The 27772-nt window shown below is 37.4% G+C and overlaps 2 protein-coding genes, 1 pseudogene and 2 gene segments (V, D, J or C); 3 read left to right on the plus strand and 2 right to left on the minus strand.

Moving 5' to 3' along the window:
• Nucleotides 1-3092: 3092 nt before the first annotated feature.
• Nucleotides 3093-4865, minus strand: LOC102778158 (Ig kappa chain C region, B allele-like). The segment is given in 2 exon segments: nt 3093-3621; nt 4799-4865. A coding segment is annotated over 1 exon segment (312 nt).
• A 1273-nt stretch (nt 4866-6138) lies between these two features.
• On the minus strand, nt 6139-7715 carry LOC118454759 (Ig kappa chain C region, B allele pseudogene; annotated as a pseudogene). Its single transcript, XR_015716976.1, has 2 exons — nt 7667-7715; nt 6139-6608 (listed from the first exon to the last, which is right to left on the minus strand). The product of XR_015716976.1 is annotated as an Ig kappa chain C region, B allele pseudogene (transcript).
• A 575-nt stretch (nt 7716-8290) lies between these two features.
• LOC148097191 (Ig kappa chain V-III region MOPC 63-like) overlaps nt 8291-27772 on the plus strand; it is a 33771-nt gene continuing 14289 nt past the window's right edge. Inside the window, 2 exon segments of the V gene segment in view lie at nt 8291-8360; nt 8453-8778. Coding sequence covers nt 8309-8360; nt 8453-8778 — 378 coding nt within the window.
• On the plus strand, nt 11345-17634 carry tspan37 (tetraspanin 37). Of its 2 annotated transcripts, XM_087833133.1 has the most exons (8): nt 11345-11640; nt 12721-12912; nt 13001-13075; nt 13202-13300; nt 13770-13922; nt 14025-14108; nt 15189-15271; nt 16249-17634. In XM_087833133.1, the coding sequence occupies exons 1-7, from the start codon at nt 11578-11580 to the stop codon at nt 15264-15266; spliced, it is 744 nt and encodes a 247-aa protein (XP_087689259.1). In that variant the 5' UTR covers nt 11345-11577; the 3' UTR covers nt 15267-15271; nt 16249-17634. The 2 variants fall into 2 exon arrangements, with proteins under 2 accessions (XP_087689259.1, XP_087689257.1); XM_087833131.1 differs by having other exon boundaries at nt 15189-17634.
• Nucleotides 18556-26715, plus strand: elavl1a (ELAV like RNA binding protein 1a). Of its 5 annotated transcripts, none has more exons than XM_006798345.3 (7): nt 18556-18696; nt 20268-20327; nt 21575-21767; nt 22222-22325; nt 22919-23081; nt 23219-23444; nt 23600-26715. In XM_006798345.3, the coding sequence occupies exons 2-7, from the start codon at nt 20292-20294 to the stop codon at nt 23922-23924; spliced, it is 1047 nt and encodes a 348-aa protein (XP_006798408.1). In that variant the 5' UTR covers nt 18556-18696; nt 20268-20291; the 3' UTR covers nt 23925-26715. The 5 variants fall into 5 exon arrangements, with proteins under 5 accessions (XP_006798408.1, XP_006798409.1, XP_006798410.1 ...); XM_006798346.3 differs by having other exon boundaries at nt 22919-23072; XM_006798347.3 differs by having other exon boundaries at nt 22919-23066.

Consider the following 27772-nt stretch of genomic DNA (forward strand, 5'->3'; position numbering starts at 1 on the left):
CAAGTTTAGGTGGAGTTTATTTTCGTTGTGCTGACTTTTTCCGTACTGCGTACTAGCTAGCATGACGGAGTTTCTATACAGCTGGGTGGTGCTATGAAGTTAATGATGTTGAACTTTATTTTGTTCATAAGTTATTAGAGTTGCCAATCGTCCCGTCTGGTATTCAGAGAAAATATTAGGCGTTTCTTATTGAGGTGAAAAGGAACAGTTTGTCCCCTAATTCAGCTACAATGAAAAAGACACAAAGCTGGAGTTATTCTGTGTCTTTGCTGCACAGCTGCCTCTTCTTCTTCCATTCTCCCCCCTCCCTCTCCCGTTTCTACTTCAATCATGAAAACTGATCAGTGATCAGCTGATCGGCTCTCTTGTTTGTTTATCGCCCACTTCGCGCCAGAAAGAGGAAACCAGCGGATGTCACGCTAAACAACAGCAGCACGTTTAAGCTTGATCAGCTGTTGTTAGAATTTATTTAATATTAATTTCTAGTATCAGCTGATGTTTGCTGGAGCCACAGCTGTAAAGCTGCTGGCCATGATATCGGTTTGGTTATCTGGTGAGAGGGAAACATGAAGATGAAACCAGGAGATGTCCTTACTGAATCATCAGAGCTGAGCAGGTGATGGAGGAACAGTTTTACCTTTTAGGTGACATGAATGAGTTGAAGGGAAGTTATGAACTGTTTCTGAGAGACAGATAACCCCAGGATCCTTTTTTAGGTAGCTGACAGCTGGTAACTGTGAAGGTGCGGGTCTAGCAAAGTTTTGCCAGGTGGGCCAGGTAGGGCATTAACGGGGAGAGGGGGGCATAAATAAATACTTTTCTTTCTTATTCTCATTTAAAATGTCTAGCTTTTAAAAAATAATTATCTGAATCTTGCGAACAAACGATTCATAGATTGATGCAAATATACCATCAAAACAGTGAACATCACTGTCACAACAGCGTTTGTTTTCATTCAAAGGCTTTATGATTTTTCCTATAATGGCGGCCGGTCTCTAGTCAAAATGCCCGAGCCGATTTTTTGTCCCAGTCCAGCCCTGTATGCAGCTCATCTGCAGTCTGGTGTTACCTACATCTTCCTATTCAGAAGGCAGAATTTCCGAGTTCTGAGTACAATCAAAAGTACCACGACTGCAGTTTTTGTGTTGGATGTAAAAGGCGCACATGATGCTGTGACGTAGGCTAGAATCATGGCAGCAGTCAATGATGGTCCGGGTGTGGGATTTCTCTCGTGGAAATATGCACATTATCTTTTCCTTTCTATTGGTAGGTGGCACAGTGCACTTGTGGCAAGTAAGCAAGCTAGAAGACTGGCAAAGTTATGGAAGCAACACATTCACAAGAGAATTCTGAGTAAAACCAAAGTTACTTTCCCTAGTAACTAGTTACTTTGAAAGTAACGAGTAACTTGAAGTAACTGAGTTACTTTTGATAGAAGTAACTAGTAATGTAACTAAGTTACTATTTTAAAGTAACTTACCCAACACTGCCAGTGTGTGAATGGGTGGATGACTGGATGTGTGAAGCGCTTTGGGGTCCTTAGGGACTAGTAAAAGCGCTATAAATACAGACCATTTACCATCTGTTAGTTCAGCTTAGAATAAACACTGGAATGGATCTGAGGTTTCTTCACCTCTCTCCAAAACGTATAAATAAACAGTCTTAAAGAAAAGGTTTAGCCAGAATGCAATGAAAATTTCAATTATAATTTGATTTTTGTAGATGAAAGCATTTGAAGGCATATAATCTCTCTCTGGTCATCTTTAAACTAAAGTGCAGCATTGCTGAGTCCACAGAGAGGTCTTATATACAGCTGGCCTAATCAACTCCAGGTGAGGATCCTGGGTATAATGAAGATGACTCTACCCAGAGGAGGAGGACACCATAGCACTGTGAAAAAAAAAATATAAACAGAGTTCAGGCTCCAGATGGCGGAGATTACTACTGTATGGGAGTGTATTCTGACCCAGCATGCACACACTGATGTCAAGTCATGGAAGCTAAAGCATATCTTTTCTTCTTTTCAGTTATTAAGAATACTTAAAATGAAGTGGTTCTATTTAGGGTCTGTATCATTTGATATTGTGGTGGCAGATTTCTTTTCTCCTGTATTAATCAAAATATTTTACATCATGTCACTTTAGTATAGCAAGATCACTCCTGTCACCAGTATGCATGCATGTGGAATGTTATCATATGTGGGCCCCAGGTTTTATTGTACCTTCACAGAGGGTCCATTGTAGACTTGAAGATCTCCAGACATCCTGGTGTTAAGGAGGTGATGGCTAAGCAGAAAACAAGGTCATAATTCTCCATGTGAGGGAGGGGGTTTAAGGATGGGGCTGATGGTATAGCCCCCCCTGTGAGATGAGTTAACATGTAAGAGTTTGTCTGTCTCTGTGTATAAAGGTGCAAGGACGACGGCCAGGATTCAGAGATGATCCTAGTGTTCTGGCTGCGATGCTTCTTTCCACATTGCAATGTGTTTATTGAACCATTTCAAATGCTCACTGGGTGTGTTGCAGGTTATTGTTAAAATTTCCATAACAATATTTGCCTCATAACATCACTGTACACAATGAGATAATATAGAAATATAATTATTTTGTAGAGTATATTGAATTAATCACATTGTTATAATGAGAAATAAAACATTTGGAATAATTGGGTAGAAGTTGCTGATTTACATATTTGATTATGAGCACACTAACTAAGATACATTCTACACTCACATTTTGAGCTTTTATTTTCTAGATCTCTTCATGGTTTTTATTTCAAGTGAAACATTTATTTACTGAATCAAACTCAAGTTATTTATTTTTCCGCAAGAGTAAAATTTGGAGATATCGTCTTCCTGCTAAAAGATATAAATACATAACCACAAGCTTCTTTCAGCTTTTCCATTAATTTCAAAAGATGAACACATATTTGATTTGTCCCAGATGTTCAGGCCAGATGCAGCCCTGCCATTTTCATCTCATCCCAGAGTTGATTTTTCATGTGTTAGGCAAACAGGTTAATTTATAGTACACAACACTGAAATTATAGAAGAACTATATTTAAAAATAAGACAAAATGCTTAATAATATGGATCACTGCAAGCTTTATTGGCAAAAGTATGAATCATTAATATGGCAGTTATTAGGCACACTAACATCCAGCTACTACACATGTCACTGTGTAAGTTACTGTTATCAAATAACTTCATGTGCAAACTTTCAAACTCATATTGATCAGAGCAGCAGGGATGTATCTCCTGCTTCCTCACACTAAGCTCCTGTCCTGGACTTCAGCAGCCCCTCTAGCCCTCACACCGGTTCTTGCGGAAGGACTTGGACTGCCAGTAGTCATGATGGTTCACCCTGCAGGAGAACACCTCTGCGTTCATCCAGTTCTCTTGGCTCAGCATCAGGGTGCTGCTGCTGCTGTAGCGACTACTCTTCTCTTCTTCTAAGCTGTTCAGGACCCCCTCTGTCACCTCTGTGCCATCTACTTCCCATCTCACTTCAGCTCCCTGAGGAGAGTAGCCGGTCAGCAGGCAGGCCAGTGTGACTAGGCCTCCAGAGAGCTTCTCAGAGGAGGGTTGGAGCAGAGAGACTGAGGGTCTGACCATGGGTCCAGCTGGAGGGAAGATCACAGACACACAAGGAGTAGATTAACTTCTACTGTAGGACAGAGAGCTGACACGAGACAGTTATGATCCATGACAGAGATTAACAGGCCTGTGGATTAACTGTATGATGATATTGTGATATAACAGAGGAGAGAAACTGAGAAATTGGAGGATAAAGGGTTTTTAAAAAGTATATCTAATTAGTGAACGTACCGCTGTATTTGTTTTCTTGATGATAAAAATTAAGTGTGTTCAGGAAACGTTAAAGTTTGTCATCTGTTTGTTTCACTTCCTTTTCATCACATCAGACTAACGAACTGTAAACTCAACCGTTAAAGTGCATCTGTATGAAAACTAATTCATTTAGTCAACAGCATAACATGTTATATCCAACATGGTGCCAAACATTTCAGTGGAAGTCAACATATAATATTTTCAGTAACAGCTTTACACAGTTATGATACATGACAGAGATTAACAGCACTGTGGATTAACTGTGCGCATGATACTGTGATCAGAGGAGAGGAGGTAATAAATAGGAGAACCTAACACTTTAATAAAATTGTCTTTTTACACTCAATTAGAATCTTTGTAAAAGTTACAATAATTTAGAATAAATGTCTTGTTGTTACAGTTATATTCTTGATGGAAAACAAACAGAGCTTGACTTTGTCATCTGTTTGTTTCACTTCCTTTTTACTACATCAGACTAATAAACTATAAACTCAGAGATGAAACCATTAATCTGCAAATAATCAAATGATCTTTAATACATGAACGATATTATTCTGCTAACTGTTTGTATAAATAAATAAAATCAAAGATTCCTTTTGCTATATTTTCAGTCTCAGATTTTCTGAAAAAAATATTTATTCACAGATAAATACAAAAAAAAACTTTACTTAAAGCAGATTAACTCAATACATTTCAATTTTCAGTACTATATAAACACGATATATAAACATGATATACTGTATACTGATATGATAATACTGTATTATATATTTAAACTCTTCTGATACCAAGTTTTCAGTATCAGCCACTATGACCAAACCCAATCACATCATGTAAAACACCCAGAATAAAATTTTGTTTAAAAACATTCTGATGACATATTGCACTTATAATATAAGTAATATGTAATAGTATAATATTTTGTAGTAATGAGGAGATTTAGATACTTACAGTGAATGATGAGTTTGGTTCCTCCACCAAAAGTCCACCACAGTGATACAAACTCATTAAGTGGCCGTACAAAAACCTCCTGCACTCTGATCAAACATCTAACCCTTGAAAATCTGCTCTTTTCCCCCAGTAAACTTCAAAGTTTACAAGGCAAAAGCATTTTCCATCAAATACATGTAACTATATATATATATATTTAAAAAATTATGATCATTTTCATCATTTTTCCTTTGCTGGTTGATCCAAGAAAGTAAAATATATACTTACCAACAAATGTGGCATTTTAAACCAGATGTTAAAAAAACTGCTCTCATCTTTCCTGAAATATTTGTCTGTATTCTGTTAGAATCATAATTATGTCATAATAATTCATCTAGATATCAAAAGTATTCCTTCTCGCATTGTTTTGTTGTATGTTGAGAGCAGAGAAATCATTTCCATAGAGAGGAGGTTTTGCATCATCAGCTGATCCTCCCACGAGAAAACAGAAAAAAAAAAGCTAGTTGCTTTCATGGAAAAAAAATTGTTTTGGTTTTTTTTTCCCAAAAAAAGCTGAATGAGAAAAGGATCAACTTACACGTTATATGTACCTGTTCTGTTTCACAAAAACAGATGTGTGCTTGCCTATATTTCAAATCACTTCCATGTCTCTCTCTTATAATGTCTCTGGTGCAATGCAGGACCGAACCTAGCGGTGACCAAGGTTAGCACAAACTGTCCTAAACCAGGCCAACAGAATTCATCAGTGTGAACTGAAACACAACACTGCAAACTTTCCACAAACTGATTGAAAAACAACAATAATAATATAATTATAATATAATTAGAACCCTACATATAAGCTTTCGATCTGGCTGAAACGCTGAATTTGAAATGAGCTGCAATTTAAAAAAAAAAAAAAGTACTCTGATTACACTCAATTAAGCTGCTGGTTGTGACTGAAACTTTCTTAAAAATGTTGTAATGCAACATAAAACATTCAGAGTAATTTGATATTTCTAATTGTCTGGATCTCTTGGTAGTTTTAATTTAAACTGAATAATTAACCTCTTAAGCCCCAACGCCCCCTGATATGGGGGCAAAAAGCAGGAGATCAGGTAGGCTTGGGGCTTAAGAGGTTAATTTGCTGAATCAAACTCAAGTTTAAAAAAAATTCAGTAAGAGTAAGATTTGGAGATACATGAATTGATTTTTCATGTGGGAGGCAAGCAGGTTAATTTATAGTACCGTACGCTCCAATTAGAGAGCTACTACATTTTAAAATAAGACAAAAATACTTAATAATATGGATCACTGCAAGCTTTATTATAAAATATGAATTGGCAGTTATTAGGCACACTCACATCCAGCTGCTACACATGTCACTATCTGAGTTGTTGTTATAATAATAATTTCATGTGCAAACTTTCAAACTCATATTGATCAGAGCAGCAGGGATGTATCTCCTGCTCCCCCACACTAAGCTCCTGTCCTGGACTTCAGCAGCCCCTCTAGCCCTCACACCGGTTCTTGCGGAAGGACTTGGACTGCCAGTAGTCATGATGGTTCACCCTGCAGGAGAACACCTCTGCGTTCATCCAGTTCTCTTGGCTCAGCATCAGGGTGCTGCTGCTGCTGTAGCGATTACTCTTCTCTTCTTCTAAGCTGTTCAGGACCCCCTCTGTCACCTCGGTGCCATCTACTTCCCATCTCACTTCAGCTCCCTGAGGAGAGTAGCCGGTCAGCAGGCAGGCCAGTGTGACTGGGCCTCCAGAGAGCTTCTCAGAGGAGGGTTGGAGCAGAGAGACTGAGGGTCTGACCATGGGTCCAGCTGGAGGGACGATCACAGACACACAAGGAGTAGATTAACTTCTACTGTAGGACAGAGAGCTGACACGAGACAGTTATGATACATGACAGAGATTAACAGGCCTGTGGATTAACTGCATGATGAACAGAGATTCTGAGAGAAACTTAGAAATTGGAGGATATTAGGCTTTAACAAAGTATATCTAATTAGTGAATGTGCTGCTGTATTTGTTTTCTTGATGATAAAATTTAAGTGTGTTCAGGAAACATTAAAGTTTGTCATCTGTTTGTTTCACTTCCTTTTCATCACATCAGACTAACGAACTGTAAACTCAACCGTTAAAGTGCATCTGTATGAAAACTAATTCATTTAGTCAACAGCATAAAACGTTACATCCAACATGGTGTCAAATATTTCAGTGAAATTCCTCATATTATATTTTCAGCCACAGACAGCTGAGCATTACAGTTATGATACATGACAGATGTTAACAGCATTTTAAAAAATATTAACAAATTGTGTTTTTACACTCAATTCGAATCTTTGTAAAAGTTACAATAATTTAGAGTAAATGTATTTTTAATACAGTTATATTCTTGATGGTAAACAAACAGAGCTGGACTTTGTCATCTGTTTGTTTCACTTCCTTTTTACTACATCAGACTAATAAACTATAAACTCAGAGATAAAACCATTAATCTGCAAATAAATAAAAGATCTTCAAAACAAGAATGTTTTTATCCTGTTGACTGTTTGTAAAAATAAATAAAATCAAAAAATCCTTGTGCTATATTTTCAGTCTCTGATTTTGTGAAAGAAATATACACAGAATAGATGCAAAAAACAAAACAACCCTTAATTAAAATGGACTGAAGACATTTTCAGTACTATATAAACATTCAGTCATGATACTGTATTATATATTTAAACTCTACCAAGTTTTCAATATCAGCCACTATGGCAAAGCCCCATCAAATATACACATCATTTAAAACACCCAGAATAACATCTCAGAAGATATTTTAAAAAAAAAGTAATAGTATAATATTTTGTAGTAATGAGGAGATTTAGATACTTACAGTGAATGATGACTTTGGTTCCTCCACCAAAAGTGTACCACAGTGATACAAACTCATTAAGTGGCCGTACAAAAACCTCCCACACTCTGATCAGGGATCTAACCCTTGAAAATCTGCTCTTTTGCCCAGTAAAGTTCACAGTTTACGAGGTAAAAGCATTTACTATCAAAATCATGTAACTATGTTTTTTTTAAAACAATTTAAGATCATTTTCATCATTTTTTTCTGCTGGTTGATGCAAGAAACTAAAATATATACTTACCAACAAATGTGGCATTTTAATCCAGATCCAACAAACTGATCTCATCTTTCCTAATATATTTGCCAGTATTTTGTCAGAATCATAATTATGCAATAATAATTAATTTACATATCAAAAATATTGCTTCTAATATTGTCTTGTTGTTAGAAAAGTAGTATCACTCAAGTTGTATGTATAATAAAATAATCCAAACAATTTTTCTTCTGACTTTCTATCCCATGTTGTCTTCAGTGTGTTGAGAGCAGAGAAATCATTTCCATAGAGAGCAGGCTTTGCATCATCAGCTGATCCTCCAGAGAACTGAGAAGGTTTATAGTCCTGTGAGTTCAACACTGCAGGACTCACATCTGTCAGTCAACACAGCAGAAAGCACAACCACCATGACTCTCATCACCATCCTCATCTGGACGCTGACCTGCTGCTGTTTTACAGGTTCATTCACTCAGCAACATTTCAAACATGATGTGCTGCTTTTTCTCTCATTGATTTCTGCTGATAAATGAATGATTTGTTTCTGTCTGCAGGATGCAGTGGTCAGGTGACTGTGACTCAACCTCCAGTAGAGACATTTACTCCTGGAAACACTGTCACTCTGACCTGCAACACCAATCCAAAAGTTTATACCTGGACAGATGGAGGTAGTAGAGTACACTGGTATCAACAAAAACCTGGACAAGCACCAAAACTTCTTATTTACAATGGTATAAACAAACCATCCAGTGGTGGAGTTCCAGCTCGATTCAGTGGAAGAGGGAATGGTATTGATGCTGCTCTGACCATCAGCGAAGTTCAGGCTGAAGATGCAGCAGTTTACTACTGTCAGAGTTTGCATGAAATAAACAGTGCATGGGTGTTCACACAGTGATTTGTAGTCGTACAAAAACCTCCTTCAGTTAAACTGCGAATATACTGAGCTGTTACAGCAGGAACTGACTGCAGCTGCTGAAAGAAACTCTGACACAGACCACTGAACACAGAGCTGATGACTGCTCAAAGACTTTAAGCAAGCAATAATAATCATTATTTACTATATTTCTGAAGTGTAATTTATAGAAAGATATTTTGAACAATTAAAGACACCACATAACTAATTTTATGTTCCTACTTAATCACTACAAAACTGTCATGGTCCCTGTGCCTCCCCGGCCAGCCCAGTGTGGCGACAAGTGTTTGTTGTTTCTCTCTCTCTCCTACCTGTCTGCCTGGGCGGAGCTCTGATTGGGCTCCCGCCCTTGGCCCACGCACCTGCAGCTGATCTCGAGTGAATTGCAGTTGATCTCTGGCTCTTCTTAAGGCTGGGGCTCTGAGCTATTCGTCGCTGGAATATTGAGTGACCCTCGTCCGTATTGCCTGGCTTCATTGTGAATTAGTTGTTCCCGTGCTTGCTGCCGACTTACCCTCGTCTATGTTTATAGGTTTATCTGGACCCGCCCGTTTTGATTCCTGGACCCCGTGAGTGTGAGTGGGTTGCTCGTGTGAAGAGTATTTGGACAAGGAGCGGAGCAAGTGTGAAGAAGTGTGTTTCCCCCCTATTAATCCCCGGGACCCTGGTGTCCCCCCTTCACGTGTACATAGCGCACCGGAGTGATTAATAAAGTGTTGTTGAACCGTGCTACCTCAGTCTGTGCCTGAGTCCGTCCACCACCATGACAAAAATAAAACAATTCTTACTCGAGTACACATTTCAGTTATTAAAACTGAAAACAAAAACATTTTCCCACTATCAAATATCACCAGATATAAAAGATGTGGCAATCTAAATGTCACACTATTTATTTTCACTGATTGGTTTAGGATTCCCAATAAAATAATAAAAATACATAAATAAAACTCCACAGCCTCACACAGAAGACTCGGACATTTCTTTTTAATGCTTGTGAAAGATTTACAAGCAACACAGTTATAACCATCAAAATTTAGACTTAGTGAATCTGATAAATCTTTTTCTGTGAGGTTTCTAAAAATTTAAGAAAATAAATACAATAACAAACTAATTTTCTATGTTAGGAAATACAGTAAAAATCCTTGGAATAACTTGGATGATCTAATAATATTTGACCCATTTCAAAGCATAATGCTTGTGTGCTTTCAATTCAAATTTATTTCTTATTAAGATGCAACAAAAACTCAAGTATCACTGATCTTTTGTAGGGTGTGAACAGTCTGATGTTATAAGAGTTTTCTGTGATTTTGGTTTTTAACAGGTTCATCAGGTCACTAATGTAACAAAGCTGAATGATTATTTCACTTTGCATCTCACACACAAATTTTCTCTCCTCGTGCAAACACGGTATTGGTTTGACTGTATGGGTTTTGTTTTGAATGATTGCCAGTTTTACCAGTTTAAGAAATGTTCATCTTTAATCATTAGTGACTGTAACCTCACTAAGTACAAATTACATATTTAGGTTGAGTGATTGTATTAAATGAATTTTGTCTGAATTGTGAAATGAGATTTTTAAAAATTCTTACACCAAGTTCTGTTCTGTTCACATTTCCTTACAAAGGTGGCTGTTTAAATATAATAATGAAAATAGTAATAATAATAATAATATTAAGGGTCATGCTACGTTTACAATGTAACATGACCTGTAAGATTGCTGATCATGCTAAAAGCATGTCCAACATGTTCCAGCAGTTCCACCATGACTCCCATCACCATCCTCATTCACACTCTGACTTACAACTGTTTAATAGATCAGAAATACTTTAAACACAGAAAATAATTTCATCACCAAAAACCCAGATTAGCGTTCATATAAATTCATAAACTTGCAGATATAAGCATATTTTTGACGTTAAATAAAGACATAGTGCATTATCATTCGTCACAATGTTCAGTCAAAATTAAATTTTACAAATTTGAGGCAAAAATGTAAGTGCATAAAATGAAATTGTATGCAAATACAAGTGCATCTATTTTCCTTTCCAATCCAGGGTGGTGTTGACAGAAAACACAATATTGCTTTTACTTTTTAAACTTGAGGACATGTTTGCAGAATGTGCCTGCATTTGTAGCTGTAAAAAATACTTTTACAATTTTTACCAGTTGTTTGAGTTAGACCTACTCATCAATCACTGATCGTGCACTGTGGCACAATCAAAAAATAACTCTCACATTGTCGTAATTTCGCTTAGATTCACAAGAGGGCAGTGTTGACATAAGCTAGGATTGCAAAGGGAAGGTAGGGGTCTGCTCGAAAAAGTAACGTTTTCCATTTGCGACACAGGTGAGTGCAGATATACGGAGGTGAAATACGCCAAGCGTTACAAAAGCAAATGCACAGCGTGTGAGGTCTTGTGCAGGATTTCTTACTTCCAGTATGTGACTGAACTGGTGATTCCACCATAAAATATTTGCTGGAGGCTTAGTGGAGCTTCTATTACGTTTTTACAATAAAGAGGTTTCCGCGTTCTTACGGGAAGTTGATCTCTGGTCAGTGCGGAAGGGAAGTTTAACTAGTCTACGTTCTAACTAAGGTGCTTCCAGGCGCACGTCGTTTTATCAGATAGATTGTCTTTACTTTGCATAGACCCACAGAGGCTTCGCGATTCATTTATCATTATGTCATCTTTGCTTTAACTCACCCGCACCTGGCGTCGATCATTGCGCGCTCTCTTCTTTCGGCTTATATAGGCTACTCTGAAAATGAGTGACCCGAGAACAAACTGTTTAAAAACAGCACTTCAGTTGACTTCTCAACTAATGTTGGTAGGTGACACTTTTTCAGCCTTGCTACAGTTTTTAGTGTATTCTTGTATTCTCCTTCCAATCATATTACCAAAATTAACTTTATTAGAGTGATTAATAGGGTTTTTACTTTTGCCAAGTGTTGATTCTTACTTCTGTTTAAAATAGTAAATACAGTATTTAAAAAAAGCTACTGATATAAAAGATGTTGTTTGCGATTTTACATGTAAACCTTAGTGCCGAGTCACATGTCACGCGACAGAGAAGGTCATGTGAGAAACAGGAACTACAGAAAAATCAGAGTAAGGGAGAGTGGAAGATTCATTATTATATTTCTTTTTATAATCATGCCTGTTAAAAACCGTATTTGTACATTTTAATAGTCCATGTTTACTTCCCTTTATTTTATTTTATTGTTGCACAGTGCAAACCTATGATTAGTTCTGTGGTAACTGTATGAGTTTTTTAACAAAGTTAGTAACATAAAAAACAAGCTACACACCTGAGAACAGTAGAAAGAACCAATGCTCTCATTGCTCTTCAAATAATTCATTTTAAGCCATTCATATTTGAATTTTCCTCTGAATTTCCTGGACAAAAGAATAACGAACATGTATAACTGCTGTGAGTTATTTTTTTAAATTTGATCATACCTCTGTGATTTTCTTGAAACAGTGTTGATTTAAATTAACGCACAGTTATAACAGCTAGGGTAAGCCAACAGCAATGCATCAGTGGGTGGAAGGTTGCCAGCTGAATTCCCAGAACTATGATGTGAGGCATGTAGCCCAACTGGTGTAGTAAGATTAACACTTCTGTAGCTGCTAGGTTAGAAAGCTTCCAGGTGAAAATAGGTTTGAACAAAGTATCTTGTAAAAGAAAGAGTTATTCTCTTTGGACACGTTGTTGTGTGTAGGATGAAACCAGAAGAGTTGGCAGATATTGAGCTTAGCAAAGATGGCTTGGCAAAACAGGAGACCTCTTACTAAGTTATTGTCATAAAGAAAAGATGTGTGGTTATCTGTGGTGATAACCCATAAAGCTGTATATCAATAGCATGTGTAAATATAACTTTTATAATTTTTTATTCTAATTTATCAGGCAGTGGGGATACTGGTGTGGCTGAATGGAGTTTACCTGCTGATAAAGTATGGAGAGTATAGCCGCTTTTTTTCAGAGTCCTACATGACCCTGACAGTTTTGGTCACAGTCACTAGTGCTGCGTTGCTATTGGTCACCGGATGCGTCGGCTCCTGGGTGAGCCTCAAGGATTCCATCTGTCTACAGGGACTGGTGAGGCTGTCAGTCTGTTTGTGACTGTGATTATTTGTATGTGTATGTAGTGTTTGGAGTTTACATAAAAAAGTGTTTTCTTTTGCAGTTTGTTTACCTCCTAGTTGTGGTCTTTTGTGTGAAAAGTACGGCTTCAGCACTGGCTTATTTCCATTCAGTGACGGTATGTAAGATTACTTAAAAATGAATAAGCATTAGACAATTGTGCTTTCATGATAAGAGAAGATTATTCTTGGGATAAAGAGGCACATGTGTTTTTGCTTCTTGTCTCTTCCAACTTTTTCTTTAGCTGGATACAGAGATGGCTCCCTTCAGTGGCGTGTTTGAGAATTACACCGGCAGCAGCGAGGACTCCAATTCTCGGTCTGTGGATGCTATGCAAGAGGAGGTTTGTACTTTAATATGTCACATGGACATGACTATGAATCCCAACAAAAGCTTTTTTTTGTTGTTGTTGTTGTAAAACTTGTGTAGCTTGTGCAGCAGTAATACTAAAACAACAGCTATATCTGATCCACTATGCATACTTCTAAATAGATGATGTTTTAAAAATCAAAATATATAATCTTTCCTTAATGGAAATTTTCACTCAAGAGGATATTTAGGTAATGACTGAAAGTGTCCCATAAGATGCCTATAAAGTGCTATAATTTTCAGCCCTGATCTGCTTTACCTCATCCAGAAAAATCAGGCCTAAAGTAATGTGTCCATACATGGCACAGTTAGATATATTAAGAAATTCTAATGAAAAACAAATCCTGTTTATACTCATGTCAATCAAATATAATATATATACATTTTGACAGTTTCCCCTGTCTTTTACTAACTTGTGGTGATTTTTTTTTGGTCTCCATTAGCTCAAATGTTGCGGTGTGAAGAACTACACGGACTGGCTGGAAACCACCTGGTTTAATAAAAGTGGAAAGCTCAGGTTTCCTTACAGTTGCTGCAATGTTACTTTCCCCACTTGTAATGGCACTGTTCACCAGCCATGGCAAATTTACACACAGGTAGACATGTGCATCCTGATAAATTCATCAAGCTTCTTCATGAAGGTTTGATTAGACCCATCTGTTTCTCTGATTTTCTTGTTCATTGACTCAATCTTTCAGGGCTGCCATGAGGAGCTGTCGAAGGTCATACAGTTTGCGCTGAAAATGGTCATGTGGAGCTCCCTATTGGTTTTTGTGGTGGAGGTTTGAAAGACTTTAAACATTTCTGAACTGCATATTGTGTATACATTGCATATGAAATGCACACCTAAAAGAAAAATGAAACACTGGGAGACTGTTATCATGAGAGCAAGCTTTAATCTTATCTTTAATTTTAGTTTGGCCAAATATTTAGCACAATATCTAATATGTAAATTCAATTTTATTTATACAGCGCCAAACCACAACACCAGTCACCTCAACGTAGTTTATATTGTAAGGGAGACACTATAATAATACATACAGAGAAAAACCGAACAATCATATGACCCCCTATGAGCAAGTACTTTGGCGACAGTGGGAAGGAAAAACTCCCTTTTAACAGGAAGAAACCTCTGGCAGGCCAGGCTCAGTGAAGGGTGGCCATCTTTCTTCCACATGCTGTGGAAGAGAACAAGAGATTAATAACCAGTATGATGTCAGAAAATAGACAAATGAACAACAAAATTTCCAAAGCCTGGACTGACATATTGAATTGACCTATTTTGTCAAACAAAAAAATCCAAAATCCAACTCAATAAGTAGCAATCTTTTAACATTAAGGACTGTTTACAAAGATGTGCTGCCAGCTGGATGCCGAGTAAAGCTCAACAACTTTCAGGTCCTAAGCTTATGACATTGGAAATAACATTTCACTGCGCACCATTATCACTGCCTGTGTGGAAGTCCATTTGACATATAGTGTTATTTATTCCATTGGCAAAATAAAAATGTTGTTTAAAGCAGTCGTTAAAAACATGAACAATAATTTGATAGTTTTTCATTAAAATCTTTAAAATGTGTCACATTTTAATGAATATTTAAACTTTTCACACTCCATTTTCTCTACATCACACATGTTAACTAAGGTGGTTAACGACATAAAAGCTCATCTGTTACAATGATAAATCCACCTAAACATCTTCTGCATCTGCATCATGCAATTTATAAATGGTTTTACTCTTCATTTAGTGGTGTTAGATTGCGCTTTTAATCATAAATTTTTACACATGTTTAACACAGGCTGCAAAAGGTGATTATTTGCCAATAACCAAAATCCTGCTCTTTTTCTTTCTTCTCCTGCAGATTGGGTTGTTTGTGATGGTGAAACAGCTCATGAGAACAAATAGATCTACGAGGTACCAAGTACTGGAGAAAAACTAAAGATACTCTAATGCAGTGGTTCCCAAACTTTTTTTGCTGGGCCCCCCTTGTTTTACAATAAAAATGTTCGCGCCCCCCGTCGCACGCATGCACGAACACATCCTCCAACCAAACACACCCATATTTTGCTCCATTGCGGTTTATTTCACACCTCAAACATTTAGTAAACAATTAAGCAAATACAAGTAGTCTGCAATAAATTACAGGTAGTAATAAAATAAACTACTCACTCTTTTACGCTACGTCCACACCTACACGGGTATTTTTGAAAACGCAGCTGTTTCGTCCACACGTAAACGGTGTTTCGAATCACCGAGAACAGAGATTTTTTAAAACTCCTTTTTTGCGTTTATGTGTGGAAGAGGAATACAGAGTTCCTCACGTCAGGCTGTGTGCACGTTATTGTTTACATGAGATGAATTGCAGAATGGCAGATAGAGACAAAATACTGTTAATCTGACTATCTGCAGGTTTTACACGCTTACACACGCAGTTACTGTCCCTCCATTTACAAAGGCAGAAGCGTCATGGTGTAATTATTTTACATGTAGTTGTTTTTTTTCCTGTGTAATAATGTTCAACATTGCTATCAATACATTTTTTAAAAAATCCCTCTGCAAAATGGGTTCAAAAACATAAACAACTGTTGGATACTGTTTGACCGTGATTTAAACAGCCCAGCGCTGCTCCCGACGAAGGGAAAACTAATCCTGCAGGGAGACCTACCTCGGCACTTGTGCAGGTGAAACCAAAGGGAAGCTATGCTTCACCATATTTTCTAGTCTTTGGCTTAGAATGAAGTTGGTTTGGAAACATATTCAGCCATGCTTCATCTCCTGCTTAGCGTTTCTGTGGGCGCCCTGTGCTAGCAGTGTCCAAGCGTTGTTTTTTTTTGTTTTCTTTTCCCTTTTCATGCCGCGCCCCCCCTGCAATGGCTCTGCGCCCCCCCTAGGGGGCGGGCCCCACACTTTGGGAAGGTCTGCTCTAATGGATGAAAGATCACTACACTTTGAATAGATATAGTTCAAATCTCAAAACTATTGAGTCATTTGCTGGTACACTATGAAACATGTAAAACTAGAGAAAGTCGTTTTGTGTAATACATGTACAGATGTCTATTGTTATCACTGGATTGTCTATCACCAAATGACTGACAGTGTGTTGGTGATAGACATTAGAATCAGAATACTTTAATAATCCCTAAAGAACTTATGTAATTATGTAAACATACTGCAGAACTGGCCAGTGTGGACTTCTGGCCTTAAAAAATGTAGGCAAAGATGGGGCAAAGGGCTTAGAGATATATCCTAAATTAGGTTTGATGAATATGAGTTACTGTCACAGACTTTTTTGGCCTACAGAGGGCTGGCACATTTCTGCTATAGCTCTCTCAAGCAATATTTGTGTTGAGTGTGTGTGGTTGAATTGTGGTAAGTTTGTATCTTGATTGTCAGTGCATTACTGTATGTGGAGAATTCCGTCACTGCCTGTGTAATAATATTTTGTTATTAGACTGAAAGTGGTGCATACAGAATTACTTTAGAAAAGAAATATAAATGAAGTGGAAACTAATTGTATTCTTTACATTGCATATAGCAATTTATGCTTCTCTGCACTGATATTCACATGTGATCCCTATACCTGTGGTCACTAAATTGTGACATGGACTTTTAAGATATAATAATATTTTTCAACAAGTCAACCAACAAATTATTTTTCGTTCTCCTTAAGACCCAGAGAAATATTTACCCTTTGCCAAAACCTGGTGTTTGTCCATTTGATGTAGATGAAAAATAAACCTAATGATGGCATATTTGGAAAGCCAAATTATTATTATTTTATTTTCTATTTTATATAGACGTGCCTTTAACATTAATGCCCTCTGATCAAAGAAGCTTGGAAAGAAAGCAAGTTTTGTGAAGATTCTTCGCCTCTCATCCAAGAGCCTTCTTCAGTTCTAAAACCAAATGCTAGAAAGTCCCAGGTATTTAAACTCTTCCCGGTTATCCCTTATTTATCAAGTGCCTCATCATGTGAGCCAAGGTGTGAAAAAAGGTGTGGATCATTACCACCAGATGTTTCGGCTGAACCACTGTGAGATCCTATCATGTGATCTATTGAGGTCACCTGACACAGGAATGTAATGTCATGTATATATTTTTTTAATACTGTATTGATTTTCCTTACTAATTGAATTTTTGCTGTAAATGATTAGCTATTTCAAACTCCACTAAGTAAAAAAAGCAACCTTTCTGAAAAGTTTTTATGTTGGATTTGCATGCTGGGAATTTAGTTACTTGTACTTCTTAATCCTACTCCCAGTCATTTGTCTGAAATGTCCAAACCTGTCAAAATAAACAATTTGGTTTTCAAGTATAGTAAGCCAAGTGAGAGTTATTTTAAATTATGTTAAGCAAGCAAAGAAAAATGCTCAAAAAAAGAAGGGGAGGAGAGGGCGGTGTGAGTGTAGTGCTAGGACTTTGGATGTGAGCAGCGCTGGAAATTAGCACAAAACATGAAGTTCTGATGGGTGAGTAGCTTGTGTTTTTGTACTCATACTGTAATTGTGTGTGTGTGTGTGTGTGTGTGTGTGTGTGTGTGTGTGTGTGTGAGAGAGAGAGAATATGAGATGCTGTGTTTTCAGGGCCCAAGAAAATATCTGCCTGTAGCAAATTTTCATTAAGGTTTGAGGTCAGTTTTTGTGGGAAGGTTATGAGGTTTATAAGCCAATAAGACTCCCTAATGTCAAGTAGTTAAAAAAGGAAAATAAAAATGCACGTTACCTCCTTACAAAGATGTTTTGATGATAATGTTATTAATAAAAATATAATAAACAATAAAAAAACATAGATAAATATAATTACAAAATTGGAAGGATTGGTGTTTATTGTTATTGTTGATGTTGTTGTTATTATTATTGCAGAATTTAGAATTAAGTTAAAATTAAGTCGAAATTTTGAGATAAATCGTGAAATATTATTTTGAGATTAAATCTAAAATAGTATAGGAAAAAATCTAAATTATTTTAGTTTATTTTCAAAATAGTAATATAATATTCCTTTTTTCTCATACTCCTCGGTAATCTCTTTATCTCTAGAGTATTTGTGTTTTTATGTGTTGCAGCATGCCTTTTTACCGTTTTATGGGGTCCGGAGTTTATTCAAATTAATCATATCTACAGAGGAAATATTTTTAGCTTTGATCGAACTAGCCATAGTGGATGCGGATCCCACCGTCGTCTCCTGCAGAGGCGTGCCGATTTAACAGCTCGTCTTTCAGATCCGTGAGGGGGCGTGGCTGTTTCCGTCACTTAGCTTCGTTCTGGGTTCCTTCGTTACGTGAGGCCGACTTGGAGGGAAGTGGACGTTGCCAAGAAGAAAAGAAATAGGCGAAGGGAGCAGAAACAGCAAAAAGCACCACTTAAAAGCTGGTAAGAGCTTTCATGGTAACAAATGCTTCCACGGAGTCTTTGAGCCTTTGCTTCGATATTTCGACGTGCAAAGGTTTGTCAAAGGCAAATGACTGCCATGCCGCTTTCGCGGCCTGTATAGCCTTTGGCTAGCGTTGGTTAGCGTTAGCCTCTGTGGCCTGTTAGCAGGCCGCTGGGGTTTCGGCACAGGGACAGAAAAGCATTCATGTGACGCTCTCAAAAATGGGGCAGCGGTGCTTTGTGTTAGCTATCCGGCGTCGGTGTCACTTTACTTTTCACATTGCGACCTATTACGGGCTCTTATAACATTTTAAGTTAGAATAAGAAAATTACCTTCTGTTTTCTGTTTGCTAATCCCGATGTACACATTTGTCATTGTAAGCACAGAAAAGCGTGGAGTATGCAGCTCACTAGTTTGCTAATGCTATTAAATTTTGCTAGCCGGGCCCGTGCACGTTTCCGATTTTGAGCTCGCGAGTCGATATGTTGTTCACCCGTGTGTTTGAAACAAAAGTGCAGTATTAAAGCGGAGTCACTGTAGAAAATAATCTAAGATTTCTCAATAGTGCTTTTTTTATTTTAGCCGCGTTAAATAGTGAGCACAGTAGTTCGCAGTTCCCTTGTTCTTGGAAGCTGTTCATTCAAATATTGCACATTCAAATTCTGATCTAACTCTGCTGCTACATCAACTCCACTCCATTGCTCCATATCCGACTGGATAATATGGAAAACAAAATACTAGTGCGCTAGCCCAGTTTTTCATCAGGATTACTTGTGTTCATTGAAAATATGTGAGAGCATCTTTGATTGAAACTTTCCATGCTTTCTCCACGTTAACTGTTAATATTCAGCAACTGCTCTAAAACGATTTATCTTGCACGGCAGTTCTGCTTGTCTGGACTCTTTGTTTAAGTTGTTAAGTGGTGAATAGTTTTGCTGGTTTTTTTGTTTTTGTTTTTTTTGTTTTTGTTTTTTTTGGTGTTGTATTCCCTTACCCCTGTCTTTGCAGAGTCGACAAACCCTTTCTGTTCTCACAATAGTTTGGTTTTATTTGGAGGTTATGTTAGGAAAATAAAATTTGATCCGAAAGTTATCTATCTGTTTCCTATAAAAGATGTGTTTCACAGGAGATAAGAGTGGGATTGGCTGGTGACCTCCATGTATGCCCATTTTGTGAGACCCAATGTTTAGCTTTACTGCTAAACTATATCTATCTAGATGGATAGATAGATAGACATGAGAGAGAGATGCATTTAATGTAAAATTAATTGCACTTTTTATGGTCTCTTTACACAATGTGCATACCAGTCCAGTTTGTGACTTCATTCATAGGTGCCCCATGTGAGAAACAAAGTAAACAGGAGAGCATTTAAGCTGGGAGAGCTGCCTCCTTTAAAGCATTATAGACAATCTGGTCAGCGTGATTTTCAAAGAATTTGTAGAGCTTTAACGTCCAATACAAGGTTCTGTATTATAAGATGTGCTGCATCTTAATGTCATCTTGATCAGATTGTAGGTTTGCTTGTTGAGTTGCCCTGACGTTGTTTGATATTTGTTTTTTCTCTGCGTAGCTTCAGGAGCAGTGAAGTGTCTTCATGGCAGTTCGTCGAGGACACATTAAGTATATGAAAGTGAGTACGAATGCCAGCTTTCATTTCAGTGAGTACTGTAGTATCTGACCATATCGTTTGGCAGTATGGTCAGTGTACAACATATTAATGGCATCAATTACAACTTAAAGCAAGTTGGCTGTTATGTAGTAGGTACAAGAACAGCGTAACAAGTTTGTAAAAGATAATAAAAAATCCAAAAGGCACACTGCAATTCAAGCAAATAATCAAAAGTTATCAACCAGACACAAACAATATTATGTAGCTGAAATATTGACTCTTGGCCCAATCCCATTTCAGTCTTCAACTAGTGTTAAAGTTTACATCCATTCACATCTTTGTCTAATGTATTTGGGATTATGACTTAATTGTATTCCAGTATTTACTATCCTTTCTAGACACTTACAAGCAGTATGAATGGTCTTGGCCTTTTTGACCAGAAAGTCCCAGGATGAATGAAGTTAAGGGAACTAAAGTGTGCATTCAAAGTCTCTTTTGCACCTAACAATTGGTGTGTCTACTGTACTTGACAGACTGGGATATAAAGTGAATCACACACAGGAAAGTGTTTGGTAGGTATTTGGCATTTGCTTTCTATTACAGTTTCGGCTTCCAATGATTACAGAAACAAACAAGAAAAATCACATTTCTTTTCATACTCTCTTGTGGGAACCTGGTCTGCTGTGTGCTGTCACTCAGCCTGTGGCTGCCATGCAGATCACCTGAGACAAATTTGCTGTAGGCAAACAGGGACCACTATTTTTTTTTGGGTGACAGGCTTTATGGTCAAAAATTGCCACGTTATAAGAGTCATGGACTTTGAATGATGGATAATTAAATCTTCTGAAAAAGACACATGTTTAAGTCCAGTAGATGGATAAGTGATGGATAACTAAGATGACCGTGTTGACTACAATAATCAGATTTTACTTGGTGTGACCTCTTTTCTTATTAACCGTATAGTTGAAAAGGAGGCATCTGGATCTTGTACAGGAGCTTTTTGTTAATTTGGTGCAAACCATTTTTTTCTTTAATTCTAGTAACTATCAAAACTGTCCAGTATGCCCACTATTATTACAAATTTTTACTGCATCATTTTGTTTAATAAATAGTTCAAAATCTAAAGGTTACTACAGGTCATGTACTTACAGTTAACGGTCTGGGGTAAGCTTTCAAATGACCGTCTTCTGTAAGTAATTAAATCGGTTTCAGCAGCAGTTCTGTTCTACCCAACGTGCTTACCTTGTTTTGTGTTTTCGGCCCACCTGGCTGACTTGCAGGAGGTGTATGACATGTCGAACGGTTATGAAGACCACATGGGAGGGGATGAGGGGAAGGATGCTAAGACCAACCTGATCGTGAACTACCTCCCTCAGAACATGACGCAGGATGAGCTGCGGAGCCTCTTCAGCAGCATTGGGGAGGTGGAGTCTGCCAAGCTAATAAGAGACAAAGTTGCAGGTATGCAAAGTTTTGAAGCAATAAATCATGTCGGATCAGATCCAAACAAGATCTTGGATTAAATGGAAAAGGATTCCTGTTAGACTTGGCCAAAAATACATGCTGTGGCATTGCCAGATCATGTCGAGGTGGAGATTTGTCTTATAATAATTTTATTTATTTGGACGCTGTTTATTAATGGCCTGTTTTCTGCCCTCAGTGATTCTGTAACTTTTATTTGAGAGATCTCCCAAATTTATTTCCTGCTCACGCTGGGAAGTAGTTTCCTGAACATTTTTGATTATCATAGCCTTGTTTTATTGATTCCAACCAGCCCAGCCCTGTTTAATTGTTTATTCTAGCATGCAATGTTTGAGATTTGTTTTTATTTTTAATATTTATTTGTTTGCAGATTTTTTTGAACTATAAAACGTTTTTTTGTTTTATTTTATTGTTTTCCTTTTTTTTTCTCTAGGCCACAGTTTAGGGTACGGATTTGTTAACTATCTTAACCCTAGTGATGCAGAAAGAGCTATCAGTACACTGAATGGACTAAGGCTACAGTCCAAAACTATCAAGGTAACGTGCAATAAGGTGTTCTACAATTCTCAAAGCAAAGATGTTATGTCATTTAACTTTGCTGTGGCTCTTGTGCTGTCCGCTATCTAGCTAGTACATGTCAGCCCGAGGAAAGAAATACTGCTTTTAACGCTCACTTACTGCCCTATCTTATAAGTCTCTGGTGTTTGACTTTAATTCAACTTATTTTATTTGACACATTCTGTCACAGTGAGTGTATTAAATGTATTTAATTTTCAAAATGATCAATTTGATTTCTTTTTTTTTATCGCTGTAATGTTCTGTTGCTTCTGATCCTCCCCCCTCACCCATTCTTGTTTTATTTATTTTTTTACTCAGACCAAAAACTTGATGTGTAAAGCAACCAGATTATTTTGTAGTTTTTCTAGTCCAAAATGTTGCTTTCTGATGGACAGACACAGCAGTGTTCAGCTGAATAAAAAGATGTATAAATATGACCAAACCACTGCTATATTAATCTCTGTTCAACCAAACGACTGTTTAGATGTTTTTGTTTTACTTTGGCAATTTTTTTCCAATTTCTGCATGCATATCAGAGTTTTAATCAGTCGTTTGTTGCTTCCTGTCGCCAGGTGTCATATGCACGGCCCAGCTCGGACACAATAAAGGATGCTAACCTGTACATCAGCGGACTTCCCAAGAACATGACCCAGAAGGACGTGGAGGACATGTTCTCACGTTACGGGCGTATCATAAATTCCCGGGTTCTTGTTGATCAAGGTACAGGTACGCAAGGTGAATGGCTTCCTTGCTTTTTTTCCAAAAATTTTGTTGAAATTAAATAAACAGTTTGTTTTTACTGTTAAGTAGCTAAATGCAGTTCATGCTGCTTGTATCAGAATAGGTGGTTACAGCTGCTCTCTCAAACCTAGGTTCATCCCGTGGAGTGGCTTTTATCCGTTTTGACAAGCGTGCAGAAGCGGAGGAGGCTGTCAAAAACCTAAATGGTCAAAAGCCACCAGGAGCCTCGGAGCCAATCACAGTAAAATTTGCAGCCAACCCAAACCAGGTGAAGAACACACAGCTCCTCTCTCAGCTCTACCACAACCAATCCCGACGCTTTGGAGGACCCTTACACCACCAGGCACAGCGGTTTAGGTGAGGGAAGAGCTACATACATATAAACTGAATGGTGCTGATGCTTGAAATGTTACCATTTTTATATTTCATTGATTATCTAAAAAAAAAAACCAATAATCAGTCACGCTCTCATTCTTAGTGACAGCAAGTATGCTAAATACTCTCACTTTCAGGTTTTCTCCCATGGGTGTCGATCACATGGGCAGCATGGGAGGCGTCAGTGTCCCTGGAAACTCCACCTCTGGCTGGTGCATCTTTATCTACAACCTAGGCCAGGACGCAGACGAGAGCATCCTGTGGCAGATGTTCGGTCCCTTTGGTGCCGTGACGAATGTCAAGGTGATCCGAGATTTCAACACCAACAAGTGCAAAGGCTTTGGCTTCGTTACCATGACAAACTACGAGGAGGCCGCCATGGCCATTGCCAGCCTGAATGGCTACCGGCTCGGAGACAAGATACTGCAAGTGTCCTTTAAGACCAGCAAGGGCCACAAGTAGAATAAGCCGGACAATCAGGTGTAGAAGAAAGCGGGAAGTAACCCATGTCAGGCTTTTATTGCAGAAAGCTTAAGTTTTCAGAGTTAGACACACCAGTTTCAGTTTCATCATATTCAGAGTTAAGTGACATGTTCACTCTTCTGCACCTTTGTAATTGTCTCAAAAGTGTCTAGGGTTTTCTTTTCTTTTCTCCATTGTTGTTTGTTTGGGGTTCAAGGACACTCAATTTTAATTTGGAGTGGATGGAGAGGCTAAAATCCCAAATTACCACCAACATCATTTTTTTGTGAAACTTATCTCAAAAACTAAAATCCTGTCTATATGTGTTGCATGTAAAGCTGTAGGAACTGCATAAAGGAGGCAAACCAATGATTCTTAGCAGTGCACTAAAAACAAACAAATCAGAACATTGTAAAAGATCCAAGTGTGAACTTTTCAATGAATGATTTAGTGTAAAGATAGGGTTAAAGACTGCCCTCCCCCTTTTAATGAGACGGTTTTACTGCGGAAGAGCAGTGCTCTGTCCTGGTTCCTCATCACAAGTAGAAATAGATGCCTTAAACTATCATACAGTGGACATCCAGTAGACCTTTTAACTATTCACTACTACAAGTCAGTCTAAGAGCATAGCACTTTTAGCCAGCCAGCTTTAGGTTGCTCTGTATATCAGTCTTTTTGATGGTAATCTATTACTTCTGTATACCTTCCAGGCAGGTTTAAGAGTTCTTAAAAGAAACAGTGAGCCCTAGGAGGGAAATGTTTGTTTTGTTATCCATATGTAAAGTGTCTTTAATTATGAGTTGTTTGATGCGAGTTGCAAATGAACCCCAGTCAGTGAGTCACAAATTAAAATGGACCAAAGGCAGGGAGAGATACTGATAACCTCGCAAGAGTTTTTCTAAGCAGATGTTCAAGATAAATATTTTGGAGCCCAACTGATACTGGATTCTCATTGGCCAATGTTTGGTTTTTTTGTTCACCATAATCTGCAGATACTTAAAACTTCTGTGATTAAGCTGAAATTTACAGGTATCAGCTGAGCTCTACTTATTAATTTTTTTTCTTTTGTTCTTTTGATGAGGTACTAATTATATACACATACTGATTCTTACTGAGAGCAACGCCACTAGCTGTTTGCTGATCTGTTGGTTTTTGTTTTGTTTTTTTCCTTTTACTTTTGAGTTAATTTTATCTTTTATTTTCTTTTGATTATATTTCTTTGTAGATTCATACAGTTTTGTTACCGTATTAAGTTACAAACTTGTTTTAACGAGTGCTTATCTCGAATGGCCTTTGTTATGGATTTCAGTTTAGATTTAATTTTCTTCCTTTCTTTTGTTTTGCTTGTTTCCCTTTGAACATAAACCATTAAATTTTATTTTGTTTTGCTGCAAGTTTTGTTTGGTTTGTTTGTTTGGTTTTTTTATTTGCCCTTTTAGAATTGTTTTTCAGTTTTGTTTTATTTCCCTCGGTAGCAAATTTAGAGCGCTCCTAACACTTTGCTCGTCAAGCAAAAGTTTCTTCACTGGAAGCTTTTACACTTTTGAGATGTTAACAACTTATGGACCAATGTAGGTTGAGAGGATTTGATGTTACTTAAACAAAACAGATATTTTAAGGCAAGTAAGCATCTGTTAGATGTTTTCCACAATGATTTTTGAAACATGACACAAGTTCAACTGCAGAAGAGCAGCAAACTGAATCAGTCTGTTGGCACTGCTGATAGTTTTGCTGCCTGTAGTTAATCCAATTTCAGTATCATCAATAGACATCTAGCTGTATGAAGCTGCTTTTAATATCTGGCTGTTAGTTTTGTATTCTCACTAAATTGTCCACTTGTCAGTGTAGGTATCTAATGAAACTAGTGATTGTACACAAGCTAGTTTCCATATTTTAACTAGAAGTGTCAAAGATTTAGGCTTTTAAAACCAAACGCACTGCTTTAATCTTTAATGGAGATTACTTTTTACCACATGGCTTTGTTCACCTATTAGTAAAAGACTCACCCAGTTAGAAAAGAATTATGTCCAGCTTAGTGTATGTTTCTTTAAAAATGTCGTTAGCATCGGTGCTGCAGTTGTTCTGATTCAAGCTCAGCAGGAGTTAAAAAGCATAACACTTGGAGATGTGTTTCTAAGAATATACTTGGCTACAAAGCTTGTTCACAATTTTTCGGATTCTATTTTAAAACTGTTTTTCTTCCTCCCCAGCAATAATTCAGCTGACACTTGAGAATATAGTTAAAATTGTCTGGCCCATCATAAAGGAGTGCTCACATTGTGAGCTTCAAACTTTGGTCTTATTGTGCATCTTGATTTAGTATCTCCATGTTGTTATTATTGTGTCAGGATCCTTAACTTTGTGCAATATTTCATGACTTGCTCAGTGCAGGTAATAGACATTTGTTATAGTCATCGACTGTCATTTTGGTTTTTTTTAAAAATATATAAAATTTTCTATTGACGTTACTGTGTAGTTATGTCGGCAGTCTAGTTTGGTTTGCATGAAAGGTGCAAGTGAGTTTAAGGGGCAGTGAAAATAAACTGCATTCCGCCTTAATTTATAAGAGGAAATAGTGTATTTTACATCAGAGGGGGCGCATTTATTTATTTGACAGTGTTTGTGGTCATACTTGATACTTATTGCAGTGTTTTTAATGGATTGTTTTGTTTTCTTGGTTTTGAACACTTTTGACACTAAGCTGAAGTCCGTTAAATGTCTTCTAACATTTCAATAAAAACATGGTGGCTTTTAAAAAAACATTAAAGGAAAATTAAATGTGTATTTAGAAGCTTGTTGTGGATTTGATCTACGTGATTCTCTTGAAAAAAGATGAGTAGATGTGCACTTGCACTTTTATGTACATGTTACTGAAGTTAGTATTGCTGTGATATGACAGTATTGTTGCACATTCTTGGAAATATGGAGATGGGATTTAATAGTAGACTTGACATGTAGATCGGAGTTGGAACCTTCTGCAACCAGATGGTGGGGACAGTGAGCAGAGTCTATCCTGAAGCTTATTTTTTCTGCAGCTCTTTGTCTCAGTTTTCCTTCAACTTTAAAATTAAAGCCAAAATGAGTTTTCTAAAGTAGAATATGAATATACAATTTCAGACACCTTATACAATATATTTAAAAAAAACAAAACAAGCAGCTTCTTCAAAATGGCTTGGAAAGGAAAGAGAAAATTGAAACCAGTCTGGCTATTCCGTTTTTAGTGACTTTGGAATGCTAAAAACTCTTTTATTCAGATACTTAAATAGCTAAGTTGTAGCAAATTTTGTCATTTCAAGCAGGACCCTTTTTCTTTGTCTGTTTTGAGACTCGCATCCTTTTCAACTCGCACTTGTGAGCGATGATGTTTGAAAACTAGAAGTGAAAACTTTTCTTGGCAGTGAAATATGGTACAGGATGACCAGCATACAAGACAGTGCATGGGCTCATCCTGAACAACAACCAGCTAGAAGAATGCCAGAAATAGTGGTTTTATTTTACGTTTTTACTCCCCAGGCCTTGGTTTGGATGGATATGGTCAGTTTTGAATTCAAATTACCAAAACGTAAAGCATTGTCTTTGTCTTTTTGTTATTTAAATAATACAAATTAAACCAAAATGCTGAAATGGTGTTTGTGGAAAATTTAAAGCACATCCTTACTGCTTCCACAGGAACTAAGACAGTAAGCAGCTCTGTACAAAGTTTTGGCAAATTGCTGGTCTTGGGGTATTCATGTTGCCAAAGAGGAAAGACCTCAGCAATGATCTTACAATGATCTTAGAAGCAATTGTTGCTGCCCATCAATGTGGGGATGTCTGTCAAAATACAATTGTTAATGTTTTTAGAGTGT

This window comes from Neolamprologus brichardi, chromosome 19 (genome assembly GCF_056152115.1).
Source record: "Neolamprologus brichardi isolate AB-2024 chromosome 19, ASM5615211v1, whole genome shotgun sequence".
Taxonomy (NCBI): domain Eukaryota; kingdom Metazoa; phylum Chordata; class Actinopteri; order Cichliformes; family Cichlidae; genus Neolamprologus; species Neolamprologus brichardi.